The sequence below is a fragment of the Ambystoma mexicanum genome, chromosome 5p, assembly GCF_040938575.1.
Source record: "Ambystoma mexicanum isolate Mex_15411 chromosome 5p, UKY_AmexF1_1, whole genome shotgun sequence".
Lineage (NCBI taxonomy): Eukaryota > Metazoa > Chordata > Amphibia > Caudata > Ambystomatidae > Ambystoma > Ambystoma mexicanum.
In genome coordinates, this window is record NC_090930.1 from 482573899 (window position 1) to 482597864 (window position 23966).

General features: G+C 48.4%; 1 protein-coding gene across 5 annotated transcripts in view; it reads right to left on the reverse strand.

Annotated features, from left to right (window-relative positions):
• The window catches only part of TAF9B (TATA-box binding protein associated factor 9b), a 226161-nt gene that overhangs the window by 40375 nt on the left and 161820 nt on the right, over positions 1 to 23966 (reverse strand). For 3 of the 5 annotated variants that reach the window (XM_069612888.1, XM_069612887.1, XM_069612889.1), the window contains exon 8: positions 8257 to 8310. The exons of the other annotated variants lie outside the window; for them this stretch is intronic. In XM_069612888.1, the coding sequence (XP_069468989.1) occupies positions 8257 to 8310 (54 nt within the window). The remainder of the gene's footprint in view (positions 1 to 8256; positions 8311 to 23966) is intronic. 5 annotated transcript variants of the gene reach the window in all.

Consider the following 23966-nt stretch of genomic DNA (forward strand, 5'->3'; position numbering starts at 1 on the left):
CAGGGTCACTCCACAGTGATGATATAGTAGATGCAGGACGTCTCATGTACAGCCATCATGTGCATTGTGAGTGCTGTGTTGCATATTATGGGGTGGGGTTTGCTGTGGCTCCAGGTGTGTGTGCCAGCGGGAGTTCAGGCTGTGTGTGCCAGGTGGCAGGGTGTGTACGGCCACACTGTGGCTACCTGTCATGTGTTGCTTTGTGAAGTTTGGGTTCTGCTGTCTATTCAGTGGATGGGCGGGGGGGTGATGCATGTGCAGTTGCAGCAGCCCACTCACGTAGCTCATTGCCCTGGTCACATACACACACACCCCACTTACACAGGTCCGGAGCATTGGCAGCTGTACTCACCCAATAGCCATGTGCTTTGTCCAACATAGAATTCCATGTATCGTGGCAATGTTGAATTCCGCAGTACCATTGAGTCATGGGTTGAGCCCGGGAAACGTGCGAAGCAATGTGTAATCACTAGCGTTGCATCACATACCATCTGTACATTCAGTGAGTGGTACTGTTTCCTATTGCGGAACACCATTTCAAGTGCACGTGGTACTGTCAGCTCAATGTGGGTGCAGTCGAGTGCACCTATGAAATTTGGCATGCCTGCTATGGCATGGAAGGCCAACTTGGTGGCAATCACCTGGGGGAGGGTACGGGGTAGGGCAATCTGTTCAGAAACATGGCGCAACAGGGCATCCAGTACCTGAACCAGGATTATTGAGAAACAGGGTTGTGATAGGCCGTGCAGCTCACCGACTAAGTGTTGATAGGTACCGGTGCCAAGAAAGTGCAGTACAGACACGACCTTCAGGAGGGGTGGGGGATGACGGTGGGGGTGTCTATGTGGCTGCTGATGTCGTCCTCTATCAGGCCAGTGATGTACAGGATTGTTGGACGATCCAGCCGGTATAATGAGTGGATCTGTCCTGGGGTGAGGTTCCAGGGTGAGGCCCTGATGCGTGGTATTGCAGGCTACCTGCGGGGTGCTGCCGGCTGGACAATGGGGTTTGCCATGGGTAAGCTGGTTGCTGCCTGCGCCTCCTACGCCTCCGCCTCCTCCTCCTCCTCCTCCTCCGCAACATTACTGCCATCATGGTCTTTGTCTGAACGACGATAAAACTGAGTTACTAATCCTCGGCACACATGCTAAATTGAAGAAACTAAACTCTGCCTTCAAATCATTCACTATGGATGGTAACTCTATCACAGTCTCGAACAACACAAACTCTTGGCATTTACCTTGATGCCACATTATCCTTCTCCAGACAAACCAACGCTGTAACAGCATCATCAGCATATACATGTAAACTAATCACCGCCTGCAGGCCGTTCATTACCACAGCTAATTGCATCACACTTGCCAGAACTTTAGTTCTGTCCAAAATTGATTACTGTAACACCCTCTATTTAGGTACTAGCCACAAAAATATTAACAAACTACAAGTAATTCAGAATAATGCCATCAGGGCAGCCCTCGACATCCCTAAGTCGTCGCATATTTCTGAGACTAGATGCAACCTGCGTTGGCTTCCGGTAGAGCACAGAATATCCCTCAAAACTCTTACTCTAACACATAAAGATAGGGCCAACCTCGCTCCTGCCTACCTTACAAATCAATTCACCTCACATACGTCCACAAGACCACTCAGAGCGGCCCAAGCACAAACAATGACCATGCAGAGATTCAAACTCCAGAACTCGGGAGGTGCTAGCTTCCCCGTACTGGCTTCTAAGTTATGGAACACACTCCCTGAGTCTCTCAGATCAGAACCCTCCTTCCATGTATTGAAGCGCAATACTAAACACTGGCTCCAGGACATGGACACCATGACAGTCTAACCTCCTCAGTCCATTTGCCTGTCTTCTGCCTTACTGTTCTCTGTGTACCTGTCTTACTTATTTATTTGCATCGCCATTATCTTTTGTAAAGATTGTGAACTCGATTCTCCTGCCTTGCTCTACTTTACTTATACTGATCACTTGTATGTAACTGTAACGTAACGACTGTAACCTGTATGTAAGATGATGCGCCCGTTTGCCCATGGGCCTGGTTGCGCTTTACAAATAAACAAACAAATAAATAAATAAATATAAACTGTTTGCGCGAGAAGCTGGGAATTGTTCTGATTAGCTCTGAGTAAGCCGCTGCTTGCGGTGTGCCTGGTATGTTGGTATGCGCGCGTAGGACATGAGCTTTGATTATCTTTTAACTTGCCTTTCTTTCAACAGGAGCACCGCGGCTCTGAGCTGAAACGCAGAGGCTGCTGGAACTTTTGTTGCTGTGAGGTGAAAAAAGGTGAGTGTGCACGAGTTTAAAACAGCCAATGGTTTCTGTAGCACGTCGGAATGAAGAAACTTGTGTGCAAAACAAAAGGGGAGTTGAAATCCAAGTCGCAGTGGGCGTAAGCGGTTCACCTTCTAACGTTCTTCTTGCAGGTGCCGAGAATCGCCGATCAACGTAATGCTGCTTACTGCAGAATAACGCAAAGCGTGGGAGGGAACCTGGGTGTGGCTTATATAACCAGCCCCTCCCAGCCACTAGAGTAGCTCAAAAAGGAACAATGGCCATCTGCACAGCCATCTTGGTGCAAACCAGGACCAGGAAGTCCACCAGTAAACATGCCCAGAGAGTGTTTAAACAGGCCAAACAGTGTCTGTGACTGGGAATAATGCCAGGCTCTTCAGGCATGAGCCCAATTAGGCCTAAAAGTACAAAAATTATAAGGACACCCACCCCTAGGTGATCTAAAAGTACATGCCTGCAGAGTTACTCTATTGGTGGCCATGACATCGACAGGGGCATGGGCTTTCTGCTTGACCTTTTGAGGGGGTCGTGGCCACATTCTGTAAGATTTTAAGCATTTTTTTACAAAAAGCATGCCATTTAGCTGGGGAGTCTGACTTAGTTGGACATTTGATTACCTAGATCACTAGAGGTCGAAGGTGACCTGTGAAGCAGTTTCTTGGCCTTCTTCGAAGAAAATGGTCGATCAAGATCTTTTAGATCTTTTCCACTGATGAGAATCTCGACTCATTGGATTTTCTTTTTGAGCTATTAAAAGGCAACCTCTCCGGGTTGGAAGTTTGTGACCGGTACAGAGGCACCACAGACATACGCGGTGGGGGGGTCGGTGATCGACATCGTCAATCCACTGTCTTGGCACTTCTTGAAGCCCATCTTAGGCATTGATGGAGCCGACAGCGAAGACATTTCCGTTGAATGAAAATAGCTGACGAAGTTCAGTGAAGAACCGAAGCATGCTGTAATTCTTCAAAGTGTTAGCTCAGAAAAACGAAACTGAAGCCAACGGGTACAGTGTGTGCTATTTATACTGATGATGACGTTGACGGAGGCCCTTGAGGGACATTGACTCGATGAGGCGCCACACAGCCCCCCCCCCCTGTCAAAAGAAATTTCCGAAGCAGCTGAAGTTGGAAGGATAATTATCAAAAGATGTGTGAGGACACAATCCAATCGAATAATGCATTATGCTGTATTCCTGTAAACCCCACTCCCAACTTAAGAGCTGGTCTTGATTGGCGAGCCAAGGAAACTTGGGGATTGCATGTTTGACTAGGTTTAACCCTATAACCTAAACAAAGTACAGGGATAATTTGAAGATGGCAATGTTCTCAAATGCAAGTTTTATTAAAAAAAAACAAATTATTGATTTTAACATATACCAACCACCACCATACAGGACAAACCGTTCAGAGTGTCTGCCCACGAAGCAAGAAAGGGAGAAGAAGGAAAAAGGCAACAAGTCTCCTATCCGCCGTTGTCTCCCATCTTTGCCAGGTTGCCCTGGTCCCCGTTCTAGTGGGTTACCCCTCCCCCTCATGTATCTCTCCTCCTCACTATTCCCCCACCATCAACATTTACCATTGCAAGAGTCTATGGCCCCCTCACTCCTCTGGGTGATATTCTCAAGTTCACTGGTGATGCCATCTTCAGTCCGGGGAATTCGGTCTTCACGCCCGTTAAACAGAAATTGTACATATAACCTCCATATATCGGGCAGACATGTGTGCAGTGGTAGTGTACGGATATATGCCAGTTCAAAGTCATGACAGTAGGCAATGTCCTCCATCCATTGTGCCTTTTTTGGCACCGGTCCCTTCCATCAGACCATGACTACCCGTCTCCTAGCCAAAACAGGCTGAAGGCCTGCCAAATTCCTATAGGATCTGACCAGCGGCGAAGTCAAGCCAAGCAGTGTCAGAGGGTCCAGCACAACCATTTCCCTGAAGATTGCAGACATTGTTTCAAACACCTCGCCCTAGCACAGAGCTATTGGTGGGCACCTCCACGCCAGGTGAACAAAATCTGCCTCTGTTGCCCCCACACCTCTTACGCTCCCCGATACCTCCACATAGTATTTATGCAACTTGGGAGGGGTTTGGTAGGTTTGGTGTAAGTAACTGAAGTGGATCTGCTTGTACTGGGTGCTAAGGGACACCCCCTGGGTTTGGGCCTTCATATAGTTTCAGTCCTTCTCCGAGATCTCCAATTATAGCTCCTGCTCCCATCGCTGCCTCACCCCTTACCCCCACCCCCTGGCATAGGGGCCTGCATCTTCTTATAGATCTGAGAGAGGTTTCTCCTCCCTCCTGTGCCTCCACCACCTCATGCAACAAGGGGGAATTTAGGAGGCTGCCGTGGGAACGTGGGAAAAAAGGACAAACTCATTCCGGAGCCTAAAATAGAGAAAAAGATCCAGAGATGTTAATGTACCCCCACACCCCCTGACCCTTGAGTTCATCCAGGCTCAGAACTCGTTATTTACGTAGAAGTCCCCCCCATCTTCCTGATCCTTAATTTAGTCACCAGGACGGCATATACCTGTTCGTTGGCGATTCCCAGCATCTGGACATACTTCACTGGGAGGGATGCAGAGTACAAAATACCAATACAGAGTTTATCCACCAACCTTCTCCAAGCTACATACATTCCAGCAACCGCCTGGTACTACTCTCCGCCACCTGCCCAATGATCTCTGCCCAAAATAGGTTTGGCACCGCCAGTGATCTCTCGACTTGCACAAGGTCTGCCGGGCCTGTCCTCATACCAAAAGGAAAGGAAGTGGGCCTGTGCTGCCCAAAAGTAGTGCTCAAAGTCTGGGAGCGCCAGATCCCCCCCTCCCCCCCCCACCCCCCACCTTTGGTAAGATTGCGTGAGCTCCTCCCATCTCACCCATAGGACTTACCCTGTCCACAGAAACCATAGCAGGATACCCTGCAGCTTCTTAAAAAAGCGTTTGGGGAAGATGATTGGAATATTCTGAAATAAATATAAGAATTTAGGTAGCACCACCATCTTAACAGGCATGACCCTGCCCAAAAGTGACAAGAGAAGGTCCATCCACCTGTCCAGTTGCTGCAATTTGTCTACCGCCCTCATAGGTCTCCTTGAAGAAGACCTTTGGGTCTCGTGAGATCTCCACTCCAAGGTAGGTTGTGTGGACCTATTCCCAGCAGAACCCACAATCATGCCTGAAGGGAAATACCCCGGCCGTAAACGGAAAGATCACTGATTTGTCATAGTTAATTTTAAGTCCTGATAGTTTAGTTCCCAGAACCAGACAGTTTTCCTCATTACAGGATTAAGATTCTCTACCAGGTTTTTCTATAATAAGGCTATGTTGTCTGCATACAAAGAAAGGAAAACCCCATGTGTATAAAACTGGATTCCCCGCTTAAGATGTCGTTCCCCGAGTCCTGCTGCTAGTAGCCCTATCGCCACTGCTAACAGGAGCGGTGAGAGGGGGAAGACTTGGCACGCCCTCCTCGTCATCCGAAACGGCACAGACCGTTCTCCATTAATGGTTACCAGTTAAATAGTTGAGTTATGGAGTAGGGCCACATACTCCAGGAACCTGAATCCCAAGCCCATCTGTCGAAGGGTACAGAACAAACTCCCACTCGACCAAATCAAATGCCTTCTCAGTGTCCAGAAGGACTGCAACCGACAGAGCCCTCTGGTCTAAATGACAAAGAATTTACACAACCCGCAGGTGGAATTTCTCCTGGGTATAAATCCTGACTGATCCGCCAGCACTAAGCTACTGACGAAGGGGAGAAGGAGGTTCACCAGCACTTTGGCCAAGATATTATTGTCCATATTGATAAGGGATATAGGCATGTATGAGGAGCAGAGTTCCCCTCATTTCCCCCTCCTTATGCAGGATCGCAATAGTGGCTTCTCTCAAGGTGAGGGGAAGGGTACTGCGCCACCCAGCAACCTGATATACCTAGAGCAGATGAGGGGCCACGATATGACTGTAGGTCTTATAGAATTCACCTATGAGGCCACCCAGCCCCAGAGAATTCAACCCTGGCAAGCCCTTGAACACCCGCTTGATTTCCTCTAACTTCAGCTCTTTGTCCATATGTTCCTGTTTTTCGGGTGACAACCAAAACAGCTCTATCCCCGAGGCATTGTTTGATATCTTCCGTGGAGTGCATGCTCCTTGATGAGGATAGGGAGCTATAGTATTGTCAGAAGACCTCCCCTATATGTCTGCAGTCTGGAATCTTGAATGCAAGTTAATGCCAATAGATAAACAGCCTACTGCTACAAGGTAAGCCTAACTGGCTTTATTACACCTCACTTAGCACTCTGCTACATTATCATCATTGTATGCAGATTGAAAGTATTGCTCATTTGAAAAGTGCCATTCAGTCTCCCTTCCGTGCCTACTGTATCCATTTGTGACCGAAGAACTTGTTTCCACGGTGAGCAAATATAAACACGTCTTTGCCTGCTGCACGTTAAGATGGTTGCTGCCTAATTTCCATTGTGCCCGAACTACCTGGAGTCCGCCTCGCCGATCTGATTGGGTGCCCAGCCCCATATTGGCCTATCAGGAGGACCGGTAGGTGAAAGCCGGCCCTCATATTTAAGGCCCTATTTCAAAGACTCCTGTCTGAGCCTGTCGGAGCCAGGAGCAGTGATCCGTGAGCGACTCTCTTCATTTCAACTAGTCCCGTGCTCATTATCGAGCCTTCCTTGTAAGCCACAGTGCACTGCATTAGTTGTTCCCTACCCCGCCTACTGTGTGCGCCCTCACCTGACTTTCCGTAAACCCGACACGTGACCCAGCATGACCCTGCTGTGATCACTGACAACCAGCCCTCACCCACGTCTTCAAATTAGGCGCCATAACTATCCCCTGATCTGTATCCGCTGAAAGTTCCCCTGCCCATCCCTCCCCCACTCAGCATACCACCATAGTCACCTTCCCTGTGCTGCCCGCACTGAGGATGTGATAAGCCATTTTACCACATGTGATAGCGTCACTGCTCCATCCGTGTTCATCTCATGTCCTGACTCAGATCATGCTGATCATCGCATACTGCTGGTAAGCCAAATCATGCGTACCGTTGCTCACCTTGGTTAATCAAGTTTATGCTGCATCTTACCTGCCGCCGAGAACCTAAATCATGTTGTACCTTGCTCGCCGCTGCTAATTTAGATTAGGCCTAAATATCCAATCACAAATAGGAAGCCCTGCCACACAAATTGCCCTTTAGCGTGACTACCATTTAGGCGACCGCCTATAGACATAATACCGAACATAATATGTCCAGCCTACTGCCCTGCACAGCAGGCACATTCACCCAGTTTGGTAATGGCCTTGCTCGACTTGGGTGCCCCCGGCACCACATTCACCCTTGCCCAACACCCTTCCAACCTAAAGCACCCCCTTCCCACCACCAGCAATTTGGCCCTGCAATGCCACAACTATTATCTGTCCTGGGTATCAGGCAGGTAGTTGGGGCAAGCTGGGTGGAGGCTTGGCAGGCCTGGCATAGGCACACAAAGAACCCATAACAAATCCCTCCTTTCATTCCTTCCTAGTGTTTGTAGTAACTTCCTGTTGCCAAACAGGAAGTGCATGATAACTCATGAGCTCTCTAGTGTTCGGGTGTGGCTGGCTATATAAGCCACACTCAAGATTCTTCCAGTGCTTCATGTTGCTTACTGTGAGCTGTATCAGCAACACACTTGCCATGCTCTGGATCAGCCATCATCTGCTTACCTGCTCCGGATCATCCCGTTTCTGCTTACCTGCCCCGGATCATCCTGCTTCTGCTTATCTGCTCCAGATCATCCTACTTCTGCTTACCCGCTCCGGATCTTTCAGCTTACCTGGTTCTTATTCCACGCCGCAGCTATCTCCAGTCAAGAGGGGACTTCTACACCGGCACCTGTCAGAACACACACACACATCAGTAACGCTGCGCATACTCACCAAATCTTCCCGCGATGCTGGAATCCAGGTTAGTTGCAGGAGCGCACAAAACTCCTGTAAGAAAGAATAGACATTATTCATTGCGCTCGCTCCAATAACGCAGACACATTTTCACTGCGCTCTCGCTCTCTCTCTCTCTCTCTCTCTCTCTCTCTCTCTACGCGGTGCATACTTGCCAAAAGCCTCCGTGCAAACTTACCTAAATGTTAGGCAGAAACCTGTGCAGTTCCCTCTGGGACCACTGCAAAAGATTTAGGACTACAGGTGTTTGGCAGTAAACCCACTTGGTAGCAGTCTGTACCACACAGATTCACTTGGTAGCTGTGGCTGAACAGTCAGACTTCCCTCAAGAAGAGTTAGGCAGTATACAGAGTATTCACAAAAGGTCAGGAGCACACAATAGAACAAGTAAACACTGATCAGGGCTTGGTGTAAAAGAGATATAATTATTTATTTAAAACCACATCTAGAAAAACGCACAGGCACTAATAGTAAGCAATTCAAAAACACGGTCACTAAAAGATATACACTCCCTTAAAAGAATATTAGACAAGTCTTAAGTAAAGCCCCACTTATTTTCTGACAGCGGTGAGCGCTTAACGTAGATGGCACTCTAATAGTTCGTTTTAAAAAGGGAGAGAAAAGCAGAGAACAAATTGAAACAGATCCCAACACTTTTACAAGAACATAACAAGAGAGGAAGGCAAAGTAAAACTGTGAATTCAGAGTCAGTAGGCCGGATCCGCTTTAAGAGGATCGAAATGAAATGTGTCCAAGGTCACACGGTTGCAGTGCACAAAAGTCTTGTAATGGTTCAAAAAGGAGTTGGATCGAAAGAAAGGGACCAGTTAGAGGGTCAAGGCGGCCAGCTCAGTCCAGAAGGTTAAGGAGCTATTACATTGTTGCAATCTTTAGAAAGGGAGGGCTGGCGGACACGATACCTTAAAGTGGTGAGAATACTCCAGCGGAGGCAGCTGTTCCTGGCAGCGGATGCAAGTCGGTGCTTCGTCCGGGGGAAGAGAGGATCTCGTCGGGGAGGAAGACAGGAGTCCGTTGCACTGCCAGGGAAGAAACCAGCCGCGGAGTTTCTCAGGTACAAGGAGCGGTCCGTTGATTCGCGGTTCAGTGGTGAGTGGCTATCCGGCCGCCGGGGTGCTTGGCACGGGCAGTCGACCACAAACCGGTCTGGGGTGTGAAGGAAGAAAGGTAAACTGGTTGTGCCCACCAGTCAGGGGAAGAAGCCTCTCCAGCCGGGAGATCTTCTCTGTCGTCGGTAAGTGGTGAGTCGGTTCCGCAGGGCTCCACCGGTGGTGTCGTCATGGTAGGTCGGCTCAGCTTCTCCCTCGTCGGATTCTCAGGTCCTGTGGCGACTTCTGAAGTTCCAGTCCCCAAAGCCCTGCTTTTATGCAGCATACCCCCATTCACTCAGCCTAGCTGTCATTCAAACATGCAAAGTGGTGGGCCAATCACGGGTGGGTGCAACTTGAGTTACCAAGGTAACTCAGTCCAGGGTGCCTAAACCCCCTCCCACACCCCCTGTGGTACCCAGACTGAGTGGCACCACTTTTGGAGGCATCTGTGGAGAAGCCCGCCAAAAAGTGGAACAAAGGGCTCGACTTGGGTTGGAGTCACAGAAGAGAACACAAACGCCATTTTAGAATCGAGTCTTGGCAAAAAATACCAACCGGAGAATTAATATTAATTAAATAAACCGGCGGTATGTTCGAGGCTATGAGAATTAAATAATTAAAGTCAGTAGCGTCGAACAATGGGAAAATCCCATAGGGAAATATTTGCGGTCGAATATAAAAAGTAGTTTCCACTGCCACCAGCCAAAACTCGATCAGGGGGGACGGAGACGTGCCCCCTCGACTAACAGACCCCAGGGCAACTGAATTGCCCCGACCAGTATGTCCACAATATGATGGTTTGTACTGGTTTCTGTTAACAATTTGGGACTAGTAAAGCCAATGGTGGCTTTACATGCCCTGGGAGACAGTAGTCAGTCCCAGGGTATGGAGTCTATGGTGGGCTGTCACTATGACACCCCTGTGTTACTGCACGGAGGGTGCTGTTTAACACACATAGTAAAAATACATGAGACCCTATGGAGTAAAGGACCCCATAGCCCATAAAACACATTAACAGTCAAAGGAACACCATAAATCATGTCCAAGAGTGGGAGAAAAAGAGTCTCACTCTTGGCAGGAGAAAAAAACAAACTCCAGAAATCCAGCAAAGCTACTGGGGGACTCACTAGGTTAGGAAATTCAGCCTAAAGAGATAATTCTCCCTAACACTAACCACCAAATCTCCAGTAGCGCTGAACCCGGACTCGAGACGCTAATACCACATAATTTCTCCTGCAAGGGAAAGGGAGCGACATTACCAGGCACGCTCGAATTGAAGCCGCTGCGCAAACCTACCAGCAGCTAGCTGCTCACCCACAAAAATACCGGCAAACAAAGACAATACGGACAATTTTGGACACTCAACATTCTCCGCACAACGTTCACTTGTGGGAAGGACTTTCTGGCCAGTGAAGAAACTGGCGCCTTGAACTCTCGGCATCGCTGAGAAGGCATAAAACAGCATTTGGCATCTGAACTCAGCCTACAGACATTGGCACCAATCGCATGAGGGAATCGCGCCCCTGCAAATGCAGGATGGAGTGCACACCCTACTAAAGATCAAGGTAAGCCCATAGGGGGACTTCACAGCACACAGTAAAGAGAAGGGAAGGGCCCAGGGGAATCAGGTCTGAGTGTACACCTTGTATTTGACAGGTATTCCTCCGGGTGAAATAGGGGAAGTGAAGACTCTGGGTCTTGGGAGGCTCGTCCATTGCTCCTGCAGAGACACAGGTGAGTGTGACAGAACACAAAGCTATCCTCAATACCTCTGCCCGAGCGATGGAAACCGCCAAGGTAGACCAGCTTTCCCTATTGTTAGGTGAACTACGGGCCGAGGTGCATGCAGCCCGCTCAGAGACAAATGCCTTAAGGTGCGAACTGGTAGTCAACAGGGGCAAAACAGACGATTTGGCAAGACTGCTCCTACAGACCCAAGCTGGTCTAGGACCCCTACCAGGTGGAGTTCCACAGGGGCAGCCTACCGTGGCACCTGTAGCCACACCCGTTCAGGTATTGCTTCCAGGCAACATCCCTTTAGCCCCCCCGGAACGCTTCTCTGGGGATCCCAAGAAATTTGGAGCGGTCATGAATCAATGCCGGCTACATTTCATATGCAAACCAGACACCTTTCTGAACGACCAAGCTAAAGTAGCTGTTGTCCTCTCCTATTTAGGAGGGCACGCGGCGGACTGGTCTGTCCCGTTAGTGCTTATGGACGACCCTTTACTGAGAAATTACCCAGGTTTTCAGCGTGAACTAGAAAAACTATTTGCCCATCGGACTCCAGGTCAGGCCCTGGATGATGAGCTACTCTCTCTGCGACAGGGTGGTCAGGATCTTATCTCATATGTTGCCATATTCAATCGCTTAATAGACGAATCAGGTTGGCCAGAGGAGAAACAAATAACGTTATTTTATCGAGGACTGAGAGGAGAATTAAAAGATGTCTTGGCGCAAGAAGTTAATCCTCCCGAAGATAGCAGTGAATACATCGACCTAACTATGCAACTAGACCACCGTTTACAGGATCGCAGGGCCAACCGAACCAGATCAGAGCATAGACCAGTGTATGTCCGACCAAAGGAAGCGTCCCATCGACAGGCCTCAGAAATACACTCAGAGCCCATGCAATTGGGTGTTCTCAGGGGACCACTCACCAACGCGGAGAGAGAACAGAGGCGTCCGGATAAACTTTGCTTATATTGCGGCCAATCTGGTCACTTCCTCCAGAACTGCACGATTAAACCCCCACGGAAGAAAAAGGGGGTACTAGATAACACAGAGGAAGATACAGGTGCGGTAGCGAAAAATTCCAATGCCCGGCAGATGTAGAGGTCGGTCTGTCGAACCAGGAACAGAGCACTCAGATCTCACATTTCAGTATTCCTGTGGTTTTGGTAAGACCCTTCACAGCCCACCTGAATGCATGCCCTCAAGGCTTTCAAAGACAGTGGGGCTATTGGAAACTACCTGGACATAAACACTGCAAAGACCTTGGGATTAGCTTTCCACCGTAAGGACACCGCATAAAGCGTGACAGCTGTGGATGGCACACAACTCCTTTCGGGACCAGTAACGCAGTGTACTTCCACCATCACCTTAATCTTCCAAGATGGCTACAGAGAATGTATTAGATTCGCCCTTATCGCTGCACCCCAATTCCAGCTGATTCTTGGGATACCGTGGCTAGAGACGCACAACCCAAAGATAGATTTGCGAGCTCGAACCTTACTCTTTTCCCCGGAATGTGCCTCTTGTTATGACATCAAAGGGATCAGAGGAAGCACATGGCTAGCTTCACAGGAGAAGATAGCGGGTTTAGGCTTGGTGGGCACTTTACCAGAGGAATACCAGGAGTTCCAGGATGTGTTCGCGAAGTAGCAAACTAATACACTACCACCACATCGAGTTTACGAGTGCCAGATTGACCTGCAACCAGGGGCACAAGTACCGTGCAGCCACATTTATGCATTAACCGAGGAAGAAAACACTCATCTACGGACCTACTTGGATCAATACCTGGCCAATGGCTTCATAAGACCATCTAAGTCACTAGCCGCCTCCCCACTCTTCTTCGTACCGAAGAAAGAGGGGGACTTAAGAATGTGTATTGATTACCCGGCCGTAAACAAGTCACCATAAAAAATAAATACCCGTTACCTCTGATACCAGTACTCATAGACCAGGTGAGACGAGCAAAGATTTTCACCAAGCTAGACTTACGCGGCGCATATCACCTGGTACGCATGAAGAAAGGGGACGAGTGGAAGACTGCGTTCCGTACCCGCTATGGCTTGTATAAATACTAGGTCATGCCCTTTGGGCTTTGCAATGCCCCGGCTGCGTTCCAGCATTTTATGAATGATGTGTTACGGGAACTCCTCGATGTCTGCGCAGTCGTCGACATCGATGACATTCTGATCTACTCCACCACTCCCCAAGAGCATCTAACCCACGTGCGAGCTGTACTCCGCAAACTGTGTGAAAACCAACTGTACGCAAAGCTAGAAAAATGCTCCTTCCAGGTGGAGTTTCTAGGATATGTACTGACACAGCAGTCAAAAGCGCACTGTGTGAATGGCGACATTACTTACTAGGAGCAAAACACACCATCACAATAATAACAGATCATCAGAACTTGCAATACTTACGCTCAGCAAAAGCTCAGTCTTCTAGGCAGCTCTGTTGGGCCCTATCCTTAAAGGAATATGACTTTGTAATCACCTACTGCCCGGGAGTTAAGAACGGGAAAGCGGATGCGTTATCCTGCATTGGCACAGGAGAGGAAGTCTACAATGCCCCTAACCCAGCGGAGATCAAACCCAGCCATACAATTCTCGGCCTCTGCATCGGCCCATCTCCATTAAATACTCTGCAGGATACACTAAAAGAAAATATGTCTGAAGAAGACCTACTGGCTTGGGACACGAAGGGAGATCAGTTCACCATTCAAGACAAACTACCATACTACCAAAAACGCCTCTACGTTCCAACTAAGGATCTGCAACAAGTAATCATATCAGACTACCACGACTCGCTGTTAGAAGCCCATCCGGGTATAGCCAAAACCATGAAGAAAGTATGCAAATCTTATTGGTGGCAGCTTGGCGAGAAGATATTGCCACCTACATAGGCACCTGTGAGGTGTGTGCACAATACAAAACATCCAGGCAAAAATCAGCCGGCCTCCTTCAGCCAATCACCATTCCGCCAGCGCCCTGGCACACAGTATCAATGGACTTCGTAACTGATCTACCTCCTAACTTGGGTTATAATACCATCCTCGTAGTAGTGGACCTCTTCTCCAAATTGGCCCATTTCATAGCTCTAAAAGATATTCCCTCAGCTCAGACCCTGGCGCAGGTTTTTTAGACCGAATCGTCAAGTTACATGGATTCCCTACAATAATCGTTTCTGACAGAGGGAGCCAATTTGTATCTCGTTTTTGGAAAAAGTGTTGTGCCCTGGCAAGAGTAGAAGTCGTCTGTCTTCTAGTCACCACCCTCAAACAGACAGCTAAACCGAGCGCACGAACCAGACCATGGAACAGTATTTGTGCTATCTATTACACCAAACAAGCCAAAGCTGGACAGAAAATGTATGGATGGCAGAGTATTCCTACAACAACTCAATACATTCATCAACCCAAGCAACACCCTTCTTTACTATATTTGGTCAAAACCCCAGAACGTCAGTCTACGATCCGCCAGAAAAGATTGAAATGCCCGCAGTAAAGAATCTACATGCCAGCATCATGAAAGCAGCCAGAGAAGCCAGCAGGAACCTACAGCAAGCCAAAGAAACACAGAAAAGAAACACTGATTGCCATCGACGAAAACCCCCAGATTATCAAGTGGGAGACTCGGTCTGGCTGGCAACTAGACACATTGCTTTAAAGGGTCCCAAGAAATTTCAGCCTTGATACATCAGCCCGTATACAATAGAAAAAGTAATTAATCCAGTAGCCATGAAACTGGCGTTACCTCAACATATGCATATACATCCAGTATTTCACGTGTCACTATTAAAACCAGCACACCCAGGAACCCGAACTTCCACACCTCCCGCACCCATGAAAGTGGGTGAAGAAGCACCGGGATATGAAGTAAAAAACATATTAGATTCCAAACAAGTACGAACGACCCTGTATTATTTGATTGACTGGAAGGGGTATGGACCCCAGGAAAGATCATGGGAACCCAGCACGCACGTGCATGCCCCCCGATTGGTACGGAAATTCCATCGGGACCATCCTGAGAAACCAAAGCCCTCATACACACCATTGGGAGGGGTCTTGAGGGGGAAGACTGTCATGGGTATCAGGCAGGTAGTTGGCGCAAGCTGGGTGGAGGCTTGGCAGGCCTGGCATAGGCACACAAAGAACCCATAACAAATCCCTCCTTTCATTCCTTCCTAGTGTTTGTAGTAACTTCCTGGTTACCACTTCCTGTTGCCAAAAAGGAAGTGCATGATGACGCATGAGCTCTCTAGTGTTTGGGTGTGGCTGGCTATATAAGCCACACCCAAGATTCTTCCAGTGCTTCGTGTTGCTTACTGTGAGCTGGATCAGCAACACACTTGCCGTGCTCTGGATCAGCCAGCATCTGCTTACCTGCTCCGGATCATCCTGTTCCTGCTTACCTGCTTCGGATCATCCTGCTTCTGCTTACCTGCTCCGGATCATTCAGCTTCAGCTTACCTGGTTCTTACTCCACAGCGCAGCTATCTCCAGTCAAGAGGGGACTTCTACACCGGCACCTGTCAGAATAAAGAAGAACAGCGTTAACACGCGCACATCAGTAACGCTGCGCATACTCACCGAATCTTCCTGCGACGCTGGAATCCAGGTTAGTTGCACAAGCCCCTGTAAGAAAGAACAGACATTATTCATTGCTCTCGCTCCAATAACGCGGACACTTATTTCACTGCGCTCTCTCGCGCTACGCGGTGCATACTTACCTAAAGCCTCCGTGCAAACTTAACTAACCACCAAGTCTCCAGTAGCGCTGAACCCGGACTCGAGGCGCTAATACCACATAATTTCTCCTGCAAGGGAAAGGGAGAGGCATGCTCGAATTGAAGGCGCTGCACAAACCTACCAGCAGCTAGCTTCTATACGCAGCGCTACTCACCCACAAAAATACCGGCAAAGACAATACGGACCATTTTGGACACTCAACATTCTCTGCGCAACGTTCACTTGTGGGAAGGACTTTCTAACCAGTGAAGAAACTGGCGCCTTGAACTCTCGGCCTCGCTGTGAAGGCATGAAACAGTGTTTGGCATCTGAACTCAGCCCACAGACATTGGCACCAATCACATGAGTGAATCGCGCCCCTGCAAATGCAGGATAGAGTGCACACCCTACTAAAGATCAAGGTAAGCCCATAGGGGGACATCACAGCACACAGTGAAGAGAAGGGAAGGGCCCAGGGGAATCGGGTGAATTCAGGTCCAAGTGTACACCTTGTATTTGACAGGTATTCCTCCGGGTGAAACAGGGGAAGTGAAGACTCAGGGTCAAGGGAGGCTCGTCCATCGCTCCTGCAGAGACACAGGTGAGTGTGACATTATGTCCCAGCCTAGAGGAGTAATAGATCCCAAACATGTAGCCACCCCCCTTGGGAAAACCCATCCACCAACCCCGTAAGCTTACCAGGGACTACTACCCCTTACTTAGGAACAACTCGCTGCAAGCGTCTTAGTTCAAGAACGACAGCTACCTTACTCTCCGCAACCTGCCTCATCCTAGGGACCACAAGGCTAGAGACCATCTGCACAAACCTGCCTACACCACCCCCACTGGTATACCTCAGGGCCACCACCCCTCTCCCCCATTCCTACATCGTAGTAGAACCAGGAATCCACTCAGCCTAAGATGTAGACCACCGCCTTCACCACACTGCAGTGTGACCAGGATTCCACATGTCCCAAGGTGCATACCCCCTACATCACCCCGCCTACTCCTATAGATCTCTCCTCACCCCTGCCAGTGTCCAATCCTATCCTCAAAAGGCATCCTTCTAAATGTGCGACATCTAGGAGTGCATGCTATTGACATACATGACTTACTCTTTGACCAACATCTAGATTTCCTAGTTGTTACAAAAACCTGGCTACACCAAGCCTGTGGCCCCATACTGGACCTGGCCATCCCTACCGACTATACCATCCTTAGGGCAGACCGCCAGGACATCAAAGAAGATGGAGTAGCTATTATAGCCAAATAAACACTACAGTTCAGATCCTGCACATTAGACTCAGTGGTTGGATACAAACTCCTTCTACTCAAACTCATAACTGACCCCAAAACCACAATCATCTTTCTCAATATCTACAGATCACTGAATAATGCCAACTACCTCGAATCAGACATCCCCTTACTCGTCACCCCTCTCCTCAAACCTAATGCTAAATTCATTACCCTAGGTGACAATAACTTGGCTTTTATGACAAACTGGACAACAAAGCCACTGCATTCCACACGGCCCTCCAAGAAATGCATTTTACCCAAATGGTTAACTCCCCTACCGATTCAAAGGAAGAATCCTGGATTGGATCCTAACATTAAATGTTAATTTATCGATAGAATCCATCTCCCAAATCACTTGGTCGGATCACTAATATGATTTAACATACTGACGCTGAATACTCAGGGCATACCTCAACCCACACCCTGTCCTATCACGGTTAGAAACACCCGCAAACTTACAGCAGAAAATCTTGCCCCTATACTGACTGAAACCCTCAAGACCTACCCAAGTTCCAATACCAACCCCAATAGTATTTCCTCCATCTACCATAACTGCCTGAAATCAACCATTGATGTAGTACCCCGCTCACGTCTAAATTACCCTGTATTTCTAAACGAACCAATTTTTGGTTCATTGAAGAGCTTATTGTTCTTCAACACAACAAAAGAGCACTGGAGCACTTACATAAAAAGGCCGGGACTGTTAGGGAGAATTCTCTCTTAAGACTGAATTTCCTAACCTAGTGAGTCCCCCAGCAGCTTTGCTGGATTTCTGGAGTTTGTTTTTTTCCTCCTGCCAAGAGTGAGACTCTTTTTCTCCCACTCTTGGACATATTTATGGTGTTCCTTTGACTGTTAATGTGTTTTATGGGCTATGGGGTCCTTTACTCCATAGGGTCTCATGTGTTTTTATTATGTGTGTTACACAGCACCCTCTGTGCAGTAACACAGGGGTGTCATAGTGACACCCCACCATAGACTCCATAACCTGGGACTGACTACTGTCTCCCAGGGCATGTAAAGTCACCATTGGCTTTACTAGTCCCAAATTATTAACAGAAACCAGTACAAACCATCATATTGTGGACGTACTGGTTGGGGCAATTCGATTGCCCCGGGGTCTGTTAGTCGAGGGGGCACGTCTCCGTCCCCCCATATCGAGTTTTGGCTGGTGGCAGGGTTAACTACTTTTTATATTCGACCGCAAATATTTTCCTATGGGATTTTCCCATTGTTCGAGGCTACCAACTTTAATTATTTAATTCTCATAGCCTCGAACATACCGCCGGTTTATTTAATATTAATTCGCTGGTTGGGATTTTTTGCCAGGACTCGATTCTAAAATGGCGTCTGTGTACTCTTCTGTGACTCCAACCCAAGTCGAGCCCTTTGTTCCAATTTTTGGCGGGCTTCTCCACAGAAGCCTGCAAAGGTGGTGCCACTCTGTAAGGGTACCACAGGGGGTGTGGGAGGGAGTTTAGGCACCCTGGACTGAGCTACCTTGGTAACTCAAGTCGCACTCTTGTGTGAATGGCCCATGTGGTGAGCCGTTTGATTGACAGCTAGGGTGAGTGAATGGGGGTATGCTGCATAAAAGCAGGGCTTTGGGGACTGGAACTTCAGAAGTCGCCACAGGACCCGAGAATCCGACGAGGGAGAAGCTGAGCCGACCTACCACGACGACACCACCGGTGGAGCCCTGCGGAACCGACTCACCCCTTCCCGACGACAGAGAAGATCTCCTGGCTGGAGAGGCTTCTTCCCCTGACTGGTGGGCACAACCAGTTTTTCCTTCCTTCTTCGCACCCGAGACCGGTTTGTGGTCGAACTGCCCGTGCCAAGCACCCCGGCGGCCGGATAGCCACTCACCACTGAACCGCGAATCAACGGACCGCTCCTTGTACCCGAGAAACTCTGCGGCTGGTTTCTTCCTTGGCAGTGCAACAGACTCCTGTCTTCCTCCCCGACGAGATCCTCTCTTCCCCCGGACGAAGCACCGACTTGCATCCGCTGCCAGGAACAACTGCCCCCACTGGAGTGTTCTGACCACTTTAAGGTACAGTGTCCGCCAGGCCTCCCTTTCTAAAGATTGCTACAAGGTAATAATAACCTTGACCCTCTAACTGGTCCCTTTCTTTGGTCCCACTCCTTTTTGAGCCATTACAAGACTTTTGTGCACTGCAACCGTGTGACCTTGGACACATTTCGTTTGATCCCCTGAAAGTGGATCCGGCCTATTGAACTCTAACTTCACGGTTCTACTTTGCCTTCCCCTCTTGTTATGTTCTTGTAAAAGTGTTGGGATCTGTTTCAACTTGTTCTCTGCTTTTCTCTCCCTTTTAAAAACAAACTATTAGAGTGCCATCTACGTTAAGCGCTCACCGCTGTCTGAAAATAAGTGGGGCTTTACTTAAGACTTTGTCTAATATTTTTTTAAGGGAGTGTACATCCTTTAGTGACCGCGTTTTTGAATTGCTTACTATTGGTGCCTGTGTGTTTTTCTAGATGTGGTTTAAATAAATAATTATATCTCTTTTACACCAAGCCCTGGTCAGTGTTTACTTGTTCTATTGTGTTCTCTTGACCTATTGCGAATACTCTGTATACTGCCTAACTCTTCTTGAGGGAAGTTGACTGCTCAGCCACAGCTACCAAGTGAATCTGTGTGGTACAGACTGCTACCAAGTGGGTTTACTGCCAAACACCTGTAGTCTTAAATCTTTTGCAGTGGTCCCAGAGGGAACTGCACAGGTTTCTGCCTAACAGCGACCACTGCCACTACAAACTCACTTTTGGTAGCCAACAAAACCTACAAATCAGCTGTCATAGCCCACAAAGCGAACTCCTTGAATACTTGCATAAACAACACCAAAGAACTAGTCTCTATACTTAGAGAACTGGAAGTGCCCATCCCCTCCACCATCACCATCAACATAAGCAAAGCCTGGTGCACCACTATCCAAAATGCACTAGCTTAAAAAATCCTTACACTACAAGAGAAAATACTACTGAAAAGGAAACTACTGGCCGGTAAAAGTACGCCTTCCCTTGCGCCAGACACCGGCTCAGAAAAAACAGCCCACCAATTGAAATTTACCACCGTTTCCCAAGACCAGGTCCTAAACACCATATCTACATTAAAACCCTCCAATTGTAAAGGTGATAGCTTCCCTGCTCGTCTAGTCAAACTTTGGGCCCCTATCTTAGCACCCATCATTACCAATTTCATGAATACCTCCCCGCCAGTATCAAAGAAACCTGGGTAATCCCACTCCTTAAGAGACCTTCCCTGGACCCTGCTATACCCACCAGCTACCGACTCATAACTACGGTTCCTTTCCTGTTAAAAATAATTGACAAAATAGCCTAAACGGCCCTATTAGACCTCAAAATCCAGATGGACATCATACGAGACTCTGGGAAATTGTGCATCCTCCTCTTACTCAATCTGTTTGCTGCATTTGACTTGGTCGTCGACCATCACAAGTTATGCAAGGATCTCTCCAAAAACTTTAACTTCTCTACAGAAGCCACCGTCATTCCTATCGGAACATACCTCGAGAGTATTCATTGGTGATGAGGCTGCTGACCCTATCCCAGTACCCCTAGGGGTCCCATAAAGTTTTTGCCCATCTCCCACCTTATATAACGCATATACCAAACTCCTATTTGCAGCCCTTGATGCCATGAGAGTCATCTACACCAATTTTGCCGACGATGCCCAGATAATTATCCCCATCACAAGAGACCATGAACAAGACTGTCTCCATTAATAAGATCTATGCCATCAAACAAAACTGGATGGCCACCAACAGTTTGGCCCTCAATGACGAAAAAACAGATCCTCATTGTAGGTCCACCCACGAACATTATCAGAACTGGATTATTAGAATATCCTCCTACTAGGAACTACAAATACTAATCTGGCTAAATTGCAACGGTTACAAAACAAAGCCCTACGGGCAGTCTTTGCATTAAAAAGAAGAACAAGTTACTTACGAACTGGTAACTTTCTTTCGACTGCATTTTCCTCCAACGTATTCCACATCTTTGACATGTAATGTCCACAGCTGTGCACTTCGGAAACTTTTTCAGCAGGGAGCGTCCTGTGTCGATGACGTCGGGTCGATATCCCTCTAAGGCCTCCGTCGAGGGCGACGTCACCGGATGTTATAAACAGGACGCACGGCGCCCGTAGCCTCAGTTTAAGTTTTTTCCCTCAGAACGTGTGGCACCAGTCTCATGCCTGCTTGACTGCACATAGCCTTGCGGAAAGGTAAGCTAGGAAATTCTCCAGAGGGGCAGGCTGGGAGGGCGATGTGGAATATGTTGGAGGAACATCCAGTCGAAAGAACGTTACCTGTTGGTAAGTAACTTGTTCTTTGATTGGCTTGTGTCCTCCAACGCATTCCACATCTTTGACAGACTCCCAAAGCAGTACCAGTAAATGGAGGAGGGAAAAATAATTTAGAGTATCCAATCAGATTGCGGAATAAAGAACCGCCTTACCAAAGACCATTTCCTGACCATGGATTGTATCCAGGGAGTAATGTTTAACAAAGGTGTGGATTGAAACCCATGTGGCTGCATCACAAACAGGACCCCCCCCCCGCTGTAGGGCTGTGGAAGTAGGCACGCCCCTAGTGGAATGAGCTCGCAACCCTTCAGGAGGGTCCTTCCCTGCCAATCAGTAACACTCCGTAATGGTGAGGATAATCCACCTGGACAAGGTCGGTTTGGTAATAGCCTGGTCCAAACGGTGTCCAGCATATCCTACAAAGAGTTGATTGTCCACTCTGACCCTGGACAGCCTAGAAATGTAAAAGCTCAGAGCTCTCCTAGGATCCCGATGGAGCCGCTCCTCTTCCTTACCAGGATGAGGAGGAGGGTAGAAAGATGGAAGACCCATCTTTTGACTCAAATGATATTCAGATACTACCTTAGGTAGAAAAGAGGGACGTACTCGCAGTACAACCCTGCCCTTGTGAAACTGAGTAAAGGGTGGCTTAGATGAAAGTGCCTGCAATTCACTCACTCTGCAAGCGGAAGTAACCACAACCAAGAACACAGTCTTGAAGGACAGTAATCTCAAAGGACAAGAGTGCAAAGGTTCAAACGGAGCACACATGAGAAATTTCAAAACCAAATTCAAATCCCAAACCAGCACCTGGAAAGGGGACGGCGGGAATACATTATTCAGTTCTTTAAGACACTGAGAAATCAAAGAAATCTTAAAGTAAGAACATTCTTCGGACGAGCGCTTAAAGATAGACAGCACTGCCAGGTAAATTTTAATGGTATCCACTTGAAAGCCCCTGTGGGCCAAAGAAAGTAAGAAAGACAAAACCATAGGAATGGAGCACTGAAAAGGATCAACATTGTGATCTCTGCACCAGTCGCAGAACTTACGCCAGCAGTACAGGGATTTAGTTTCAGGCCGCCTGGCCGAAAGCAACACCTCCATCACATCTTGGAGGTCCCAATCCTTATACCTCAACCTTTCAGATACCAAGCGTGAAGGTTGAGAGTCTTGACCTCTGGATGGACCGCTGGCACCAGAAAAATGCAGGATGCCATGATACCGAGCAACCTTAAGAATTCGAAAGCCGGGAGACTCTGGGCACGTTGAAACTTGTCCACCATCTGCACAATGTAATGAGCCCTTCCTTGGGAGGCGAACACTTCCCCAAGGACGTGTCGAGAACAGCCCCAATGTACTGGAGCTGTTGGGAAGTTGTCAGATGAGACTTCTTGAAATTCAGGGAGAAGCCCAGCCTGTGGAGGGTGCGGCAGGTGACACAGATGATCTAACGCCAGCTCGGCAGAGCGCGCTCGGATCAGCCAGTCGTCCCGGTAGGGGTAGACGTGAATCCCCCATCGCCTGAGGTACACTGCCACCACCACAATTAGCTTGGTGAAGACCCTCGGGTGGAGGTCAATCCAAACGGCAGGACCCGAAACTGAAAGTGCAATTCACCAGCCGCAAAACTCAGGTACTTCCTGTGCGCTGGATGGATCGGCACATGAAAGTAAGCATCCTTGAGGTCCAGAGACACCAACCAATCCTGGAGCTAAAGGGCCTGGAGGACTTGAGAAAGAGTGACCATCTTGAACTTATCCTTCCTGAGAATTTTGTTCAACCAACTCAAGTCCATGATGGTTCTCAATCCCCCGTCTTTCTTTGGGATAAAAAAATAAGGGGAATACCATCCCTTGTTCCTCTCTGCTACAGGCACCAGTTCTATAGCGCCTTTCTCCAACAGGCTCAAAATTTCCTGTGCAAGGAGATCTGGAAGCTTCAAAGAGTTTCCCCGGTGGATTGTCATGAGGCCGCTGAAGGAAGGGAAGGCAGTAGCCGTGAGATATGGTATCCAGAACCCACGCATCTGAAGTAATGGCTCACCACTCTTCGAGATACTGAGAAGTCTGTCCCCAACCGGTGAACCATGGGACATGGCCTCATGACTGTTTGGAAGCGGTTGCGGCAATGCCTGAAGGCAAAGAGGCAGCTGCCTGAGCGGCTTTGGCACCACGATTTCCCCGACCATCACGGGTACTTTTTTGCTGGCCCCTTTGACCGGCAGCCCCTCTCGTTCTATCAAAAGAGGAGTAGTAACAAAAAGAACCTCCCCTCCACTGCTGTCCCCTAGGATGAAAAGGCAGAGGTTGACGCACTGTAGCGCTTAACGATTTTGCCACAGCTTTTGAGGTCTGCAAGCTCTCAAGGCTCTCGTCAGCCTTGCTGCCAAATAAATGTGCGCCATCAAAGGGCCGGTTCATAAGACGGGCCTGCATATCCGGAGCAAACCCCAACTTCCGCATCC